General features: G+C 30.5%; 1 protein-coding gene and 1 long non-coding RNA gene across 2 annotated transcripts; both read right to left on the reverse strand.

Annotated features, from left to right (window-relative positions):
• Positions 1-9957: 9957 nt before the first annotated feature.
• LOC114187009 lies at positions 9958-13073 on the reverse strand. Its single transcript, XR_003605181.1, has 2 exons — positions 12723-13073; positions 9958-12556 (listed from the first exon to the last, which is right to left on the reverse strand). It is a non-coding gene; the product is annotated as an uncharacterized LOC114187009 (long non-coding RNA).
• A 1387-nt stretch (positions 13074-14460) lies between these two features.
• LOC114187132 (laccase-4-like) lies at positions 14461-18119 on the reverse strand. The gene is made up of 6 exons (XM_028075264.1): positions 17966-18119; positions 16585-16736; positions 16262-16506; positions 16023-16151; positions 14973-15893; positions 14461-14845 (listed from the first exon to the last, which is right to left on the reverse strand). The coding sequence occupies exons 1-6, from the start codon at positions 18056-18058 to the stop codon at positions 14715-14717; spliced, it is 1671 nt and encodes a 556-aa protein (XP_027931065.1). The 5' UTR covers positions 18059-18119; the 3' UTR covers positions 14461-14714.
• Between the last annotated feature and the right edge of the window lie 201 nt (positions 18120-18320).

Raw genomic sequence — 18320 nt, forward strand, 5'->3', positions numbered from 1 at the left:
AGATATTTTTTAAGCGAATACCCGACAGATAACAAGCAAATTTCTTTTTTATGGATTGGGTTACGGATAGACACTATCCGTACCCGACCCACCCGTTACCATCCCTATGCATAACCAACAGTTAGAAGTTATTGTTGGCACCGATAGAATGAATGTAAATATTTTTGTATCAATATTTTTTCTTATAATATATATTATATATTTATTTTTCTAACTAAGCGAGGTAAATGTTATGAAATATTTCTAAAAGATTTATCCACCGGTCTTATAATAAACTATTTATACCTTAAAAGGGTTATAGAAGGATGCAGTATCTTATATTAATAAAGTCATTTATAAATAAATAAAAACAATTGAAATATTTTGTTTCCACGACATTAAAATGTATCTTTTTCAACAATTATATAATAAAATACAAAAAACAATTGAACTATTTTTATTCTAAAATATTAAATATATATTTATTCAATAATTTTGTTCCTATCCAAGTTCAATAATAGAATCGATTAGATAATAAAATCGATTAGAGTACTAAAAATAAACCCTGTAACAATCAATAAGCAGAAGAAGAAAACACTGAAACATTTATTTATTATTTATTTCAGAAGGAAACAGAGCATGTGCATTGCATCTTGGAAAAAGAAGAAAGTGATGTGTAAGAGTGGGAGCGGAGCGTGGAGGGCACGCGACATGGTGTTGGGTGTTGCTCCACCGCGTGCGGTTGGGAAAGGAAGGGCAAAGGACGTAGTGGTCCCCTTCAGATGTGACCAACTTCTCCCTTGCCTTTGCCTTTGTCTCTTTCCTTTTGGAAATTCATCTACGCGTCTTCACCTACTCGCGTTCCCCTTTTTCACGTCACTTTCAAACCTTTTTCACATTTAATTCCAATTATATTTTACTTTTTCACTCCACTTTACCCTTTTACCCCTCTCAATAATCAATTGTCATTTTCATTGTATGGGTGTTTCTGGTATTATGAGATACCCCTTTCTCTCTCCTCACATGTTGCGCTGTCTGTTGTGTGTAAAATGCAAATTGTCTTACGTATACACAACAGTAAAATAAAATAAAATAAAATATTAGCTTTAACAATTTATAAATACAATTTTTAATTGAAGAGTATAATTAGACAGATTGTATCACACTTAGTTAAATTAGGATTAGTTTAGTTGTGAATTAATTGAAAATATAAGTGGAAAAATGATTTTTTTTTAATCTGGGTTTGTGTTTAGCTTTGTATTTGCATGATTGGCACGTGTAAAGTGTGTTGGTGATGTATTTCGTAATTTATTTTATATTGCACGTGTATAAAAGGTATGTCTGCAACTATCACATACCGAGTATTATTTTTATGATGTGAAGTAAGAATATATGTATAAGCAATTCAAATAATTGCATGCTTTTTCTTCATTGTAAAGTTCAACTTGTATAAAAAGTAAGTAATCCAATTTTATACTATAAGTCACAATTATTACTCTTGAATATCTGAACAGTGTTTGTGAATTGATTAATGAATAAGGGTATTTTCTCTTTTATAAATTATTCTTGAAAAATATTTTTGTAAGAGATACTTTTAATAGCGCCTATAGGTTATATCTGTTTTGTTTGTCTTTATGTATGTTGTTCATACATATATTTTTAAAATATATTTTATAATTTAATTTGATTTAACAATTTTCTTTAAAAAACTTTCTCAATTCATTCAAATTTATCTTATTTCTTCGCATTGTTAAAATGAAGAATCGAATTTACAACCTTTTTCTCTTTTCTCTTTCTTCTAAGAATTAAGTCACCTTATTACTTCACAAAATTTAATTATAATTGATTGGTGAAATATTTAAATTTAGGTGTAGACTAATATATATGTTCTAGTATAGTCAATAGGTTTATTAGTTTCACATCATTTTAGAGTCGAACTCAAACATAATTTAAATATTTCTTCCACTTTCAACTCTCTGATATGTCTTTTAAAGATAAAATTGTGACGGAATTCCATGCTCCAAAACATACAATATCTCATAAATATAGTTGTTATTCCTAATAATCTTGCCAGACAAACTTGAATAAGATTAAATCAATATAATTCTTAAAAATATAATAATTAACATTTTTATAGTTTTAAATAGAAATATAACTAATTACATAAATTCGGCTCCTCTAAAGTTCAGTATAAATAATGTCAGACATTAATAAAAAAAATTAGTTTATCTTATATACACGTGCATAACACACTATAAACATTCTAAAATATTAATGGTTATTTTTTATATCAATGAATAAAATAAGTTATTATTTTTTATTGACTTTAAATGAAATAATCATTTAAGAAACTGTTATTTCATGGTGAGATAACATAAGCAAAGAAGTTCTACAAAATATTCATACGGATTTAAATAAAAATATTCTACAGTATTTTCCAATTTCTTGTTGAGGAAATTAGTAAAGTTAGTATTAATTTCTATTTATCAACATATATGCTTGTATTTGTTATCTATATTCAAACCAAAAATGTGTATATTCTAATTGTGATTAATTTTGCTATTTGGTATCGTTTCCTTTTTTACTTGTGTTTTTTTATGTGTAAAATTAGAATTTTTAACTATCTTTAAAAGATTGGTATGACAAATTTTCTTTATTTTCAACCACCAAACCTCTTTTTTGTGAAGTCCACCATTGGGTTGTATTGCCTTAATTTATGATTCATAAATCAACATCAACAAAAGAAAAAAAGAAGACAAGAGAGAAAATTAACAACTTTTTTAGCATCATTAAAATTGAATTTTCTGATTGCAAAACTTCTCATCATAAATTTATCTTTTTTCACTAATATTTTCTCAAACTGCAATAAAATCATGGTTGATAAATTGTAGGAGTCAACATGGTTGAGATGTTTTTCTGAATTTAATTATTAGATAAACCAAACCAAATTGATTACATTTATTTTTTCCATATTAAAATATTTATGTTAGTACAATCTATCACCATACAAAAAATTGTAATGTAAAGTAGAACCTATGATATTGTGTAATTTAAAATAATTTTTAGTTAAAAGTAAAAAATGACACTGTGCAAAACCCTAATAAAAAAATATTCATTAGATTAAACCAGTATTTACTCATCGAGTGAGTAGTTTGAATTTGAAGCACATGTAAGTGAGACTAACTTGTTTCGCAGGTTCTTCGAATTGGCTCCTCGAATCTCGCGTTTGACACGTCCCTATTGTTTAATGGCACAACGTCTCTTGCTAGGGTCACCACAGTGCCCCTTTTCTTCTCCTATTAAATAGTTAATCGACACTTCACTTTTCATTTCCAACAACATTATTAATTTGTACGTCATTTTCAATGCATTTATACACCATCTAAATAAAATAAAGTTTTTTTTTTCTAACTTTTGTTTTTATTCGGTTTGGTGATCTTATTATTATTATTTATTAAATTATATTTTGTGTTAAAATGAGTTAATTTAGTTTCTTTTCATTACATTTGTATAAATAATATCATTGTTTGTAATAAACAACGTCAATGTCAGTCTTTGTATAGATTATGTATTAGTTCGTAATAATTTTTCTATTTTTTTTTTCATTTGTCAAGTGTGTTGTGTCACGTCATAAATATAATGTCGAAGTCACTCTCACGAAAAAAAAAAAAACCAAGCCAAATTTTTTTTCGTTCAAATGAAATTAGAGTAAAAAATAGTCTTGTATTTGGACCATATTTTTACTCGATAGAAGAGTTTTTTCTGAAATAAAAATTCAATTAAGTGTCTACCTAATTTTTGTTTAAATGAGGATATTTTTGGTTAAGCAAAAATATTTTTGTTGATGCTAATACTTTTTCTTTCTTTCTTTTTGTCGAATATATGTTTTATAAATTACAAAGGAATATAAATATTTATATTTGATTGACTTGTGATTGTATTTGAATAAAAAGACTTAATGACAATTGATTGACTGTGTATGAATTCAATATTATACATTTAGATGATGTGTAAACAATTATTTGAGTGTGTATTAAATATTTACACTTATATTGTAACATATATTCTCTACCTCAGTGATAGTTTAAGTTACAAACTAAAATATCATATTATGAAAAAGTAAAAGAAGATTTTTTACATATTGTGATATGAATAGACGTGTAACACATGTTGTGATAAATTACTTTGATTTTATAATTTATGAATTTACATGTAATTTGACGTCTAAAATTTGATTAGGTGTTAATTTTTAGTAAGATATACCTAATACAAGTCTACATGTAAATTTATATATGGGTTTCGTATATTGTATATTGTAAGTGATTAGAAATTGAATTATTTATGAATTTTTAATGAAATATGTACTCAATGTTGATTAATAAATGCTAATATTAACAATAAAGGTCAAATAAAATAATAATGCCTTTAATTTTTAATAAAATAAAAAAGACAATAAAATTTTTAATTAATATTAATTGGTAAAAATTATTATCTATATTAACAAAAATAACTCAATTTATTTTATTGTTCCCCTTCACGCTGTACGGACCCATTAACCACTGTAACACATTCGATACCGTTTTGAGTGCCCATGTTGTATAATACTTTGCCCTTTTTTTTTTTCTCGTTAATTTCTTTCAAACATTGAAAATTTAAGATAATTATTATATTCACACTATCTTTTTTTTATTTTACACATTATAAAAAGACAAAAATATGTGAAAATTAACATGAAATGACTACTTTCCTTTTTTATTTTTCAAAAATTGTTCTTTCATTTATTTGTCATTTTTGAAAATTAAAATATCATTAATTGTTTTTTAATTACACATTTAATTTTTTTCTGCTACTTACTTAATTTACAATTGGGACGCAGAAAAAAATCATATTATAAGAAGTTTTATGATTATTTAATTGCAACCAAATATTAACTACATGTTTTGTTTCTTTATTAGAATCTTAAAAAAAAGTAACAAAAATTCATGTACTGTACTCTTTATTTATCATTGTGTTAAGAACCAAATTAAAAGTTATTTTTTTTAAGAACTAACTGTACTTTTTAAGGTTAATTAATTCTTTTGCAAAAATATTTTTAAGTAACGGTGTAATGGTAAGTAAAATGTAATAATTCCTTAGACCCTTGAAGAATCTAATTAACTTTGTTTTACATAAAAAACATATCAATGATGAAATAGATTAAATAATGAAACTAATAAAATATATACAAAATATTATTTTTACTATAATTAGGAGTAATTAAGTTTGAAAAACATATATACTAAATACAAGTTGTAAAAGTCATTTTTTACGGTTTTAAACTTTTGGACCCAGTTCATAAAAAGTCCAAGGCCAACTACTACTCTCCTTCCAATAAACCTTTACGCTTTCCATTTTATCTTTTGAAGTCAAAACAACTCATCTTTCTTTCTCTCCTTTCTGAAGCAGAAGCAAAGTTAGGACAGTTGCGAAACTCTCCTCTGAGCTAGTGGAACGTTCCTTCCTCTATGTAAGTAGAGCTCAAACTTCCGTTTTTCTCCTTTCCCAACTCTATTGCACTTTATTGCGTTGGTTCTATCATGGGTTCTTTCTTAGAACCTTATTTTCGTTCATGTGTTTGTATTTTCAGCCTCCTAGTTGCTCCTGGAGATGTGGTGCTCCTTCTGTTAGTGTCTTTTTCTTCACAAGTTTAGCTCTCAGTCAAGGTAAGGGGAGTTAAGGATTTTCAAGTTTTTGAAGTATCTTACCTGTTTTGGGTTTTGAATCATGCTTATAATACCTGCTTGTTGTTTTTGTTGCCTATAAATGGTTGAAATGTTGTTCTGTTTTGGATGTCTAGTGTTGCATGCGTGAGCAGGGGAGGAACCCACTGTTTTCGCCCAAGCGAGTAACCCTCGCCTAAGCAAGAGTAACAAGAAACTCACCAAGTTTTTGCTTGAGACGAGCTCCATTTTGAGCGACAGTAATTTCGTCCAGGTGAGGAAGTCTCGCTTAAGCGAGAACTCGCAGAACATCACAATGCTCATTATTCGAGCTCTCGCCAACACCTAGCTTAAATGAGAACATTTATGTTGCTTAAGTGAAGGCTTATAGCTTGAAAGACGTGCCTTATTGCTGCTCTCTTTACTAATTTGGCTGTTTGTCTTCATGATTGAGTGATTTACCTTAAAGCATGAAGTATGATGCCATGTATGTTTTATGTGATATAACGGGGATGAGATTTTGTTATGGTTGGTATGAGATGATAATGGATGTGTTAGAATATGTATATGGTATGAGCTTGACGTAATTCCATGAGTCTCTTGGGGAGACTTCATGGTTGTGTTTGTAGTGTATGTAATGGAATAAGGATTCAAGCAAGACCACATCCTAACACTTTAATGAATCAGTCAAACTCACATAGAGTATATTAGTTCAAGTGGTGAGAGTAGCAAGAGGTCCTAGTCTTTGACAGGATAATGGCCTTAGATGATCATGGACTAACCTTGTGTGTGGTAGGGTGAAACTCATTGACAATGGCTCTGCAGAGCAGTAGAGGCCACCACAAGTGCAAACAACTAGTGAATCCGATCTCATTACATGTATCTGGATAATTGAGTTAGAGGATCTTTTATTGGTTGTTATCAAATGCTTTGTGTGCTTACTGATTTGTCGTTTATAATCTATTTAATAAATTGCTTGCTCATTTACATGTGAAAATGATTTTTCTCTAGGTTACCGTTTCTTTTTGTGCTTGTTTCTGTTTGGCTTTCCTTTTTGCAATGATCACCAAATATTTGGTGTGAGCAGATGTGAAAACTTTGGGTGACCGTGCGAATGGTGGAGATACTACTGTTTAGTTAGGCTTCTTGGTTTTTTCTCATTGTTGAGCCTTTCTTCTTATGAACTGTTTATTTAGTAAATCCTTGCTCGGTGAGCAATCCTTTTGGACAATTGTGTTTTATGTCTAAGTTCTGTTTATGGCATTGTTTGGTGTCTTAGTTTTTCTTTTCAGTATAATTTAGGATAAGTGTAATGACTAATCATTTATACTTCATGTCTCGTACTCTACTTTATATTATAATATATGATGTTTTATTTACTAGAATTTATCTAATAAATGGGATGTCACACCAGTTCAATAGTATATGTATATTCACCAACTCGAGATCTCGATTTCAGGTTAATAAGTGGTTTAGTCATCTAATTTGTTGGTTTAATTTATTTTTGATCTCTTATTTTTATTTCTTTTTAATTTAATTCTCTAATTTTTTAAAATTTTCAATTTGATCTTTCAATTACTTAAAAAAGTTCTTCACAAAAATTATCTAATTTCTCTCTATATATATATATTTAAATGGCTTTTTGGCATAAAAAAAAGAATGAAATGACATTGATTTTGTAACAAATGTGCCAAACTAATAAATTACAGTATTAAATAACTAATTAAACCTACTGATATCTATTGAAGACATTAAATATATTCTAAACACACAATTTCAATTTCAAATTTATAAACAATAATCAAAATATTACGAATATTCTAAGAAAGTTCAAAATTTATGCACAAAACTCAAAATTTGTGACAATGTCGTATATACACTTCAGATCATTTGTTCTAATTTACTATTTAATCAATTTCCCTTACTTTTACAACTTAATCAATATTACACGGTAAAATTCACTACTTTTATAAAAAAAAAGTTAAAAAAATTTATACATTAAATATTTTAATCAACAATAAACATAATATCACGTTCCTAAATTAACATAAATTCATCTTTTATCTTCAAAAACCTTACATACAAAATTCTAATTATGCATCCATTTCCATAAAAAAAATGTCTCTTAATTGAAAATATGTGTTTTGCTCTTCACCAAAATATGAACAACTTGAACAAAATAACATATTTTACAAATAAAATTTGAAAAATGTTATTTTTTTTATATGTTTTAGTTAAATTATAAATTATTCATTTAAACCAGTTTTATTTGTAAACAAATTAATTCCATACTTAGTGTTAATAGATTAAACATGTTACAAGGCTGATGCTGATTCATCATTAATTAATAATATATGTATAGATGATTATAGCACTGTGGTGAATGATGGGATCAACCTGGGTGTTTGTGAGGATTAATTTGGGAAGATGGATTATGGATTTGAATGGATTATTAAGTAAAGTTTGTGTTGTTATTTTTAAGAGATTTGAGGAGTGAAAGTGAGTGAATCTAGAAGTAAAGTTTGTGAGTGATTTGATTGATATGATAGATTTCAAATTAAGTTTAATTGAAAAAAAACAAAATTACCAAATTATCCTTTATGTTGAAAGTAATTTAAAATTATATTTAGATGAATTAGATATATTTTATAAAAAATATTTAAATGAATAGATTGAAAAAAAATATTTTAATAAAAAAATAATAAAAATATAATATATTTACATATTCATTTTTTTTTGTGTGTAACAATTTAGAAATCTATGGTATTAATTGTTGTTAGTTATTGTAACCGTAATTTTACAATAAACAAGAAACTCACATGTACATGAGTAAAAAGTATAAATGAGTTGAGGATATAATGATATTTTATCATTAATCACCCTCAAATAATCCTACATAAGAAAAGATAAAAAATTTGAAAATCTCTCAATTCCTCCCCTTTCTTGCTCTCAAATATCAAGAGATGAACACTTTTGTCATCCTCAGATCATGTCTACCTAATCCTTCTAAACAATAAATCTTTCCAAGTAAACACAGTGTGAATCTATTTTATTTTTTAATGGACAAGATGATTATAATATTTTTTTAATAGAATGATGATAATTAATTATTTGTTTGCAAACTTTGGGTTTTGTCTCTCATATTCTCTGCAATATATTACTCACATTGTTATGTGGAGTGCATGCATTCACTTATTGGGGGGAACAAAAGCAAACAAAACTATTTTGTCTCTTGAAAGTTAAATGTTCCACAATTTATTAGCACAGGTACCTCTATCCAACAAAAATGATGATGTTGTTCTTATCAAACATGTAAAAAATAAAACCTCTACCTTTACACCATCTCCAATAATTCATAATATATATACATATAAAATTTGTATTTCAAATTTATTAAGATAACATCAATAAAAGAAATCATCATATTTAGTTATTTATGGTGTTAAAACTCGAAGCCATATTACAATTTTATTGTTTACATGAGAGAAAGATAAAAGAATTCCAAAGGCAATAATTAGAAAGTATAGTAAGTTCTAAGAAATAATGTAAAAAAAAAGTAAAGATGATAAAATAATGGTATTTTGGATGATTATTTGTGTTGTAGGCATGTGGAGGAGATAGGGTAGGTGTTGGAAAGAAAGAGAGTCCAGATGAATGGGAATGAAAAAAAAAATAATGAATGTTTTTGGAGAGAATGGAATTAGTAGAAAGAAGAAGAATATTAAAATGAAAGAATGAATAGGATAATGAAGATGTTAGGGCAGTGGGAGGAGGTAGGAACAAATAGTTTCCATAAATGGAAAGATTCCCTTATCGATTGTGGTTTGTATAAAAGTGAGACAGAGTGTGTGCGTTGTGGGGTTTGCTTTTGGTTGGATCTCCGTTATGCGTGTGTGAGTGCATCAACTCATGTGCGCGCGTGCGAATCCAGCCAAAGACGGATTTTTAATTAAACTTTACTTACTTGCACAGTGCATGCAATTTTAATCACCGCATTGCCTAATCAATACTATATTCATTGTATGTAAGTAAGTAAATTACCTAACTTTATTTGTAAATATTTAACTTTTTATGAATATTTATTTGTATAATTGTTTTATTATTTTTTATATGTGATCATATATGAGTTATGAGATGGCTGGGTTAGTAAAAAGGTTGAATAGTTACAATACGATTTTATTGAGTTTGTTCAGGAATTAGGATATGAATTTATCAAACATAAGACGTAATGAGAAATATAAATATTGGAAAAAGTCCTCTTATTTTCTTTTCTAAAATCTCTAAAGGTAGTTCTCATTGTATTAAAATATCTCTTTTTCTTAAGAGTGAGTTGTCTTTTATATCTCCATGTCAAAGAGAAAAACATACGAGGGTTATTTAAATTCATATTATTTTAAGTATATTTAAATAGATTTATCTTAAATTCTAATACGTATTTTTGAATCTTAAATCCAATACATTTAACTAAATTTGTCTTTGATAATATATGAAATAATTAAATATGAAAATTTAAAAGCAAGGTGAATGTATATCATTTCATGTTATAAAGTGGTAAGTGGGCTAGACTTAGTAAGATAGAGTTAGGGTTAGACTCTTGCAAAGTTGAGTCAAGTTGACTAAATTGACTTACGTTCATGTCAAATTAAGTTGGTTCAAATCTAAGTCGAGTTAAATTGACCCAGATCTAGGTCGAGTTGAGTTTAACCAATTATAAGTCAAATCCAAGTCCAAACAAATCAATATAAGTCTAGGTCGAGCTAAGGTCAAATTGAGTTGGCTATGGCCAAAGTCAAGCTGAGTCAACTTAATCCTTAGTCAAGTTAAGTTGGGCCGAGTCTTGGTCAATTCAAGTTGGCCAAGGACTAAGTTAAACCAAGTATGCTCGAGTCCAAGTTGAACTAAGTCAACCCAAACATAGGTCAAGGCTAGTCAACCTAGACGAAGGTCAGGGTGAGTTTTCCCAACTGTAAGCTTAGGTGAGTCGACCATTGCTTGAATCAAGCCGAGTTGGCCCAGGTCCAAATAGAGATGAGTCGATCAAGGCCAATATCAGGTCAAAAGGAATAGGTCCAAGCCTAGGTTGAAATAACTCGATTTAATCCCTAGTCAAACCAAAATCAGTCTAGGCATAGGTTGAGGCAATTGGACCCCATTCGCTTGAGTTGGGATGAGACTATGTTCATTCTAGTTGGGGCCAACCCATGTTCAACCAAGTAGGGCTAAACCCATGTTGTTACTATTTCGATCAAGTCTAAGTCGAGCCTAGCTCGTTCAATACCACTTCAGACCCAACTCAGTAAAGACCAGGTTGAGTTAGGCCCAAGTCGAGCTGAATCATGTTGTAAATATTATGACAGTTTGGTTGTACTAACTATGTTATTGTACTTCCACAATAGAGATTGCCGTACTAACTACATACTCAATATAACCAAACTACTATAATATTTACAATTTCATAACATGTGTAGCAAAGGAAAGCCTAACTAGCAAACTCTACACCTAGCCATCACATCCTTCATTTCACCTATCATCTTCTTTCAATAATTGAGGAAAACTTCAATTTCCTAAGGCAAGTTAAACATCGACATCGCAGACTCAATATCACCTAATAACTTTGAGACATCTTCATTAACTCCATCGACTAAGGTAACCAATTGGGAGAAGCATTTCTTCTAGTGCTCTATGATCCTATCCTATTCAGTCATGCACTAATCCATTTGAGCCAGTACCTCCAGATGTCTCTTCTCTAATTTTTCTTGCTGTTAACACTCTTTATCCATCTTCTCCTCATAAGTTGCCACTATTTCCTTCATTAGTTGTTCAACTTACTGATATTGATTTTTGAGTCGTGCAACCTCTTTAGTTTTTCATTCGTATCACTTTGAAGTTCTCCATACATATGACTTTTTTGGCACCCATGTGATGTTACACATTCGTTTCCCATATTCTCAATGTTAATTATGTATTGGCTGTACTAAGGTCTTGTTTGATTATGAAAACATAATCCTTATCGTCTCTTTGTTTTTTTAACATCTCTTCACACATTTGTGTTTTTTCCTCATTATCTTACCTAAGGTCTACATATTTGTGTCGGAGACTCTGGAGATCGTTAATTAGCTTAGCATTTTTTTTTAATTTCATCTTGTCCTTTTATTCTTTTAAAACTTTCATTTCCTTAATCTCAATATGTTATGGCTATTCTATAGGAATTGATTATGATTTGAAAGGCAATTTGACCACTTTAACTCTCTCCATAATTTATTGGAGATAAGATACCTTCTCATTAATTACCCACTGTTTTAGATCCTTTCTTGCACGAGTAACATCCCCAAGCACTCCTAATTTGGTGAAGCAACTCAATGGGGGATTCCCTCTTCATATTGTTATAACAATTTGGTTGTACTAATTAACATTCTTATTTTTTTTAATGCATTAAAGAATCACTTATTTTTAAAATACAATGTATCAATACCATTATCAAGGGGGTGTAAAAAATGTTATTCCGCCTTGTTTTTGGCCCACCAAAATCGGGTTGGGCCGGGTCAGACGAGTCCGACATTTGAAAACAGGTTGGGAGCTTGAACCTGCCTTGCAATGGGTGTGTTGGCTCGCCTTTTTTTTACACATTTAGGGTCAAAGTAGAGTCGAAACAGGGTTTAAGCAAGGTCCTCCTACCTGGATCACTCCACAATTGGCATCGTCGATGTCGCAGGCCCACTTAATCACCAACTACAACAGTGTCCTCCGCGTTGTTCTTGGCCACACACAAAACCTCTAGTGATGGCGTGTCACCACCGATAAAGCCACATAGAAGGAGAAGAAGAAATAATTGACGCAGAGGAAAAGGCTTTCTCTTACGCATAATAATGATACGCAATCTGCAATCCGCAAAAATTATGTGCAACCAGAAATCCCCTTTCACAAAATCATCACAACCAAAATTCCCTAATTCACAAAATTTCCAATTTGCAAAGTCCCCAAATCGTAAAATCCCTAATTCTAAAAATTCCTAATTGCTAACAAAATCAAAGAAGAGAAACAAACCTATGTGTGTCATCGTTATGGGGAAGTCGTCGTTGTGAAGAGTCATCGGAGTCACACTCGATCTGGGAGGAAAAAGGCGTTCTTCTCTATGTCACTGACGTGTGGTGGTTTTTGTTGGCGATGAAGAATGAATAAAGAAAATGGGAAAATTATTAAACTTAGTACATGTTGCGGGTTACAGCGGGTTGACTCGTCTTGTGGCTCGACAACCAGACACAGGCTGACATACCAGGAGGGTCAGACTTTTTCGGGCTGATGGATTCAAACATGTAAACCAACCCATTTTTTTCTTGTTGGATTAACGGGTCAACCCGTCAGACCTTATTCATTTTGATACCCTTACATTTATGATAATAAGTGTAAGGAGGTATTTTAACATATTTATAATAATAAGTGTAAGTAGGTATTTTAACATTTGTTACTTACATGGATAAGTATCAGTGAACTATGCTTTGAATGGATAGGTATTAGTCTTTGATATTTAATATATATCTTCGGAAAATGGAATAATTGTAAAGATTGATTATAATTAAAATTTGTCATACTTGCGTTTGACTCTTTAAATAAAGTGGAAAAGGTATTCCATGTTTAATTGTTTTATAATTTTGATGATGATATATTAACATGTGAATAAGAGATGATGTAACTACGAAATTTTTTAAGCCAGGTGAATCATTTGACAACCTATTTTTAAGAATAAAATAATCGTTTAAAAAGTAAACATTTATATTTATAAATAATATTTAAAAGATAATATAAGATGGATATAAAAAGTTGTTGGGTGTCAAAATATCGTTCTTTAAATTGCAATTGTTTCATGCATTGACTTAAATAATTTAAATATATATATTACAATACATCCTTTAATGTTCAAAGAAAACTAATATAATTGTAGAAAAAAAATTATTATAAAAAACAATCTGCCAAAAAGTTTTTATATATACTATAATTTACTCATAAAGTAATGAAGGTAATATGGATGTTTTAATGCTCATTATATACTCTCTATCTGCATTTATTATTTAATACATGAACTTGAAAATTCCATTTAACTAAAATGTTAGCAATATGTATAAATAATGTTGGTAAATACTTAACATAAATTCGACCATATATACAAATAATGCAGATAAATACATGCACTGATTTCGATTTTTTGTTAGCCTGTATCTTCTTTGGATTCTGGCCCATGAAAAAAAAACTACGCGGTTTGTGATGCTTGGGCCATATTATTTTAAATTTGTCATGTTTTTAAGAAAATATTTTGTTAGGTCTATTTAAAGAATTTTTGTTTAAAAAAGGATTATTTTAAGAAAAAAAAATTACAATTTAATGCAACTACAATTGTAATTTAAAATCGTACACTTTAACAAATAAAAGATAAGACCAGCTATTTTTCTTATAATAACTTTCAAGAATTATAAAAAAAGTTAGATTAAAAGCTATTGTATAGTTTGATACTGACTGATCCAACCGATTTTTATGTAAAACATAATTGCGTTTCGAAATTATTATTTGATGTGACAATAAAGTTGGCCTGATAAAATACTTTCTTATATAATGAAGTAAGTTTCTAACATTTTTCATGAATTAAAACACAAAAAATTAACATTTTATAATATTGAATTAAATTTAACATTTATTTTCTAAAAAATGGTTTTGTAAAATTGAATTGGCTTAATTTTTTAACATTGTATTAGAGTACAATTACGAGCGTTGAAATTTTGACTCACATTTATAAGTATAATTAAAGCCAAAAATATCATTTAAGAAGGAGAAAAATGAGAGTACAAACAATACAAAAAAATGATGAAAAAGGAAAAAAAAAAAAACATGGCAACTGATCCTTTGGTCTTATTCCACTTTGAGCATTTTCTCCTTTGTTTACTCTGTAAAAATCTTGTTATTAGCCTCCATTGTTCTTCCTTTTGGCATACACAATTCTCTTTCTGCTTTCCCTTCCTCATTGTTCATATGAAGTTGGTAATTTTCTCAACACTTGGGAAGATCACTTGGAGGAGGTAACAAAGATTCATTTGGTCCTTTACCATTGTCCACAACAAAAGCCATTTTCAATCCCCATGTTGTATGAATTTCCAAATGACAATGCATGAACCAGACACCTAACAAAACATAACACCATTTATCACACAATCCATAGCAATGAAAAAGAAAAAAAAAAAACTTTGAATCAAAATTAGGGTTTCATATAAGTAGCTTAGGTGATATGAGTAACACTGATAGCTTTACCAGGATTATCAGCTCTGAATCTGATAGCAGTCCACCCTCCAGCAGGAACTCCTACAGTATTTCTTTCCACAGGATCTACAAGGTTAAATTTCTTGGGGTCTTTGATGGGGTTAAAGTTCCCTTGTCCCCTACCAACAACAAAGAAATTGAAGCCATGGAGATGAATGGGATGATTCTCAGGTGTTATCATTCCAGTATCTTGCAAGACTAATTGAACTGTAGAGTTGTAAGCAAGTCTATATAGCCTTGTTCCATTCATGGTATTTAAATTGGATGGTTGTGTTCCTGTGAAGTTATAAACCACAGGAGGATTTCCAGGGAAATCATCAGTGAAAACTCCCTTAATTTTGAAGAAATGTGCTTGGAGAAGAGAGATTTTAGGCATCACAAAGGTGATGTTGTTGATGTCTGCTACCACTCTGCTGTTATTCACACATGTAGCACAAGGGTTGATACCAAGACTAACAGTGAAGAGCAAGTTGTGGTCAATCTTCAAAGGGACTCTGGCCGGATACTTTTTAGAGTTTAAGCTTCTGAGAGAATCAGTGAAAGTGGTAGCAAGAAGAGTGGAATTTGAGGGAGGAATGGAAGTGAGGGTGGTGAGGGTGGAACTAAGGGTTCCTGAATAGTGTAATGTTGCAGTGGCAGTGTTGTTGTCTACAGCAATAGGAGCATCCATGAAAGTAGAGGCTGCAACCAGGTATTTTCCAGCTGCATGTTTTGTTGTTAGAAGCACATTTGTGGTCTGCCCAGGTGCTATCACAATGGTATCAGTTTTGAAGGGTTTTGTGTAGACTGCATCAACTTCAACAACAGTGAGTTCATGGCCAGCAATTTTAAAGAAAAGCTCTTCATTGAGTGCAGCATTGATGATTCTTAGCAGGTAGGTGTTTCCTGGTTGAACATCCAACTTGAATCCTTCTGCACAACAGAGAAAGGTGTTGGTCAATTGCTTGTGAAAATTAAGGATCTGTTTAAGAAATTGCATTTTTGTTTTCAAACATGAAAAATGTTTGATTTTTTAGTTTTCCATTTTTTTATTTCCTTTACCTTGTGAAGCACAGCCTTGGACAGGTCCTGGATGACCATTGATTGTGTGGGCATCAGAGACATTTGGTGCCAAACCAGATTTCAAAGCTTCATTTATCACAGCCTCAGTATCTGATTTCCACCATTCACCTGAATCACAATCAAATATTGTGAGACCAAGCTATTTTCACATCCAAATTTCTTTTTACTTGCATTTAATATGTGTAGCATGAGAAGAAAAAAAGTATAGTGGAACTTACTTAGTATGATAACTTGTTCCATATTAGGTTTGGGAAAAGGGTAAGGAACCCCAAGCTTGGGTAGGATGACGAAGGCTCCATGGAGAGTGGCCCTAAGCCAGAGGATATGTGCATGCCACCAAAGTGTACCTCTCTGGCCTGTAAGTGTAAAGTTGTAGACATAGGCCTGGCCCGGTTGAATTGGGCATTGTGTTATGTATGCAGGCCCATCAGCCCAACCTGATCTCAATTGTCTCACCCCATGCCTGTTCAATTTTAATTCATTCAATAACCTCTAATAATAAACAGAGAGTGGAAGAAGAAAGTGTAGCACACTCACTCACCAGTGGATGCTAACATTGTATTTGACATGGTTGACCACCTTAATGAGAACAGTGTCATCTTCCCTTGCATAAATGGTGGGACCTGGGAACTTTCCATTTATGGTGACAATGGGTTTGGTTGAGCATAATCTTGTGGCATTCTTCACCACCACCTGTCAAGACCACCATCCATTTACTTTTCTGCAACAACTTTCTTGACCAATAATAACAAGGAAATAAAAAACTGCAACTGCAACTTCTACCAAATTTATGTACCTTCACTTGCTAAAAAGTTCACACTCAATTTGCTGTTTGGTAAAGGCATGTTGGCCACAATGTCACATAGGCTAAACTGAACTAGTTGGAAAGATTTTATGACTTGGCTTCACTTATCCTTTCTGGTTTGGTCAACTATACTCAAAACATATTCCATCTTTTTATGTCTTCACCAAAACATGTCTCAACTCTAAATATTACAGGTGATGTCTTAACTACTAGATATTATTAAACCATGGACCTAACTGTCATATCAACTGTTTTAAAAGAAAATGTCAATCCAGCAAATTAAATATTTCAATTAATTAAAACGAAGATTATTATCCCAAAAAAAAATCCAATAAATTTGACTCCATGTGAGTTTGTCTCTTCAGTTGATGAATATCCTGGACACCAGACCCAAGAGAGAAAGTTTTATCACCACACTTTTGTCCACAGAAAATTATGTATCAGAATAATCATTATTATCTTACAATTATATATATATATATATATATATTTATATATTATAAAGAAGTTTCTTTTTTATTTTTCTTATAAACAACAAATTAATTTATTAAAATGTTGCTTAGATCCACTGCTAGCTAACAGTAATTTGTATTTATTTATAAATAAGAACGTTAATTGCACTACAAATCATTAGCTTGCACTTCTTTTTTTCACATCTTCAAATTTTGGTCCACCTAAGTTAGCTTACCAAAAATTTATAATTTCAGCAATTAAATCCCAGTTCATTAACATGCTCGACAAATTTTGTCAGAATTCAGACACAAAAAAACTTCAATAGTTTTAAGAAAAAACTGCTGTAACTTCTCGCATTCAAACGTTTGAGCTACATAGTAATTTAAAATTCAATTGAGTGGAAGAACAAAGGAAAAAAAAAACACAAAAGACACTGATCATCATATAGTTTCCAAAACATGTACATTTTCTTTTGCATGCATGGAGACAAATAGATCAATGAAAGTAAAACACATTAAAAAATAAGACGAGATTTGAACTTTCGACAAAACCAGCACGTTATATCTTGTCTTATTGTCGAATGTTATATGATCTATCAAACTTTAAACCTACTATATATGCTTTGCATGAGTATAACATTAACATGAGAAAATAATGCACCTACATTGAACTTGTAGTGGCGAACCAGAGCTTCAACAGATAGTGGAAGCAAGCAAGCTGCAAGCAATAACACGATTCGAATCCCAAACGCTGCCATAGCCACCCCTTTTGAGTTCTCTATTACAGTAGCTTCTCAGTCTTGAAGGCAGTGCAAGATAGAGAAGAAAGGACAACCTTATAAAGAGCTATACCCTCTGCTGTAATGTCCCTTTTAACAAGTTGGTAGAAGGAATACTTAAGAGTTAAGACGTAAGGTCCATATTATAAAGTACACAGAACTCAAAATAAAAAATGAGAAACCATATCCTTAAAAATTTCTGTTATTTTTTCCTTTTTCTTGCGTATTACATAAAGTCCTT

Source organism: Vigna unguiculata, chromosome 6 (assembly GCF_004118075.2).
Source record: "Vigna unguiculata cultivar IT97K-499-35 chromosome 6, ASM411807v1, whole genome shotgun sequence".
Taxonomy (NCBI): domain Eukaryota; kingdom Viridiplantae; phylum Streptophyta; class Magnoliopsida; order Fabales; family Fabaceae; genus Vigna; species Vigna unguiculata.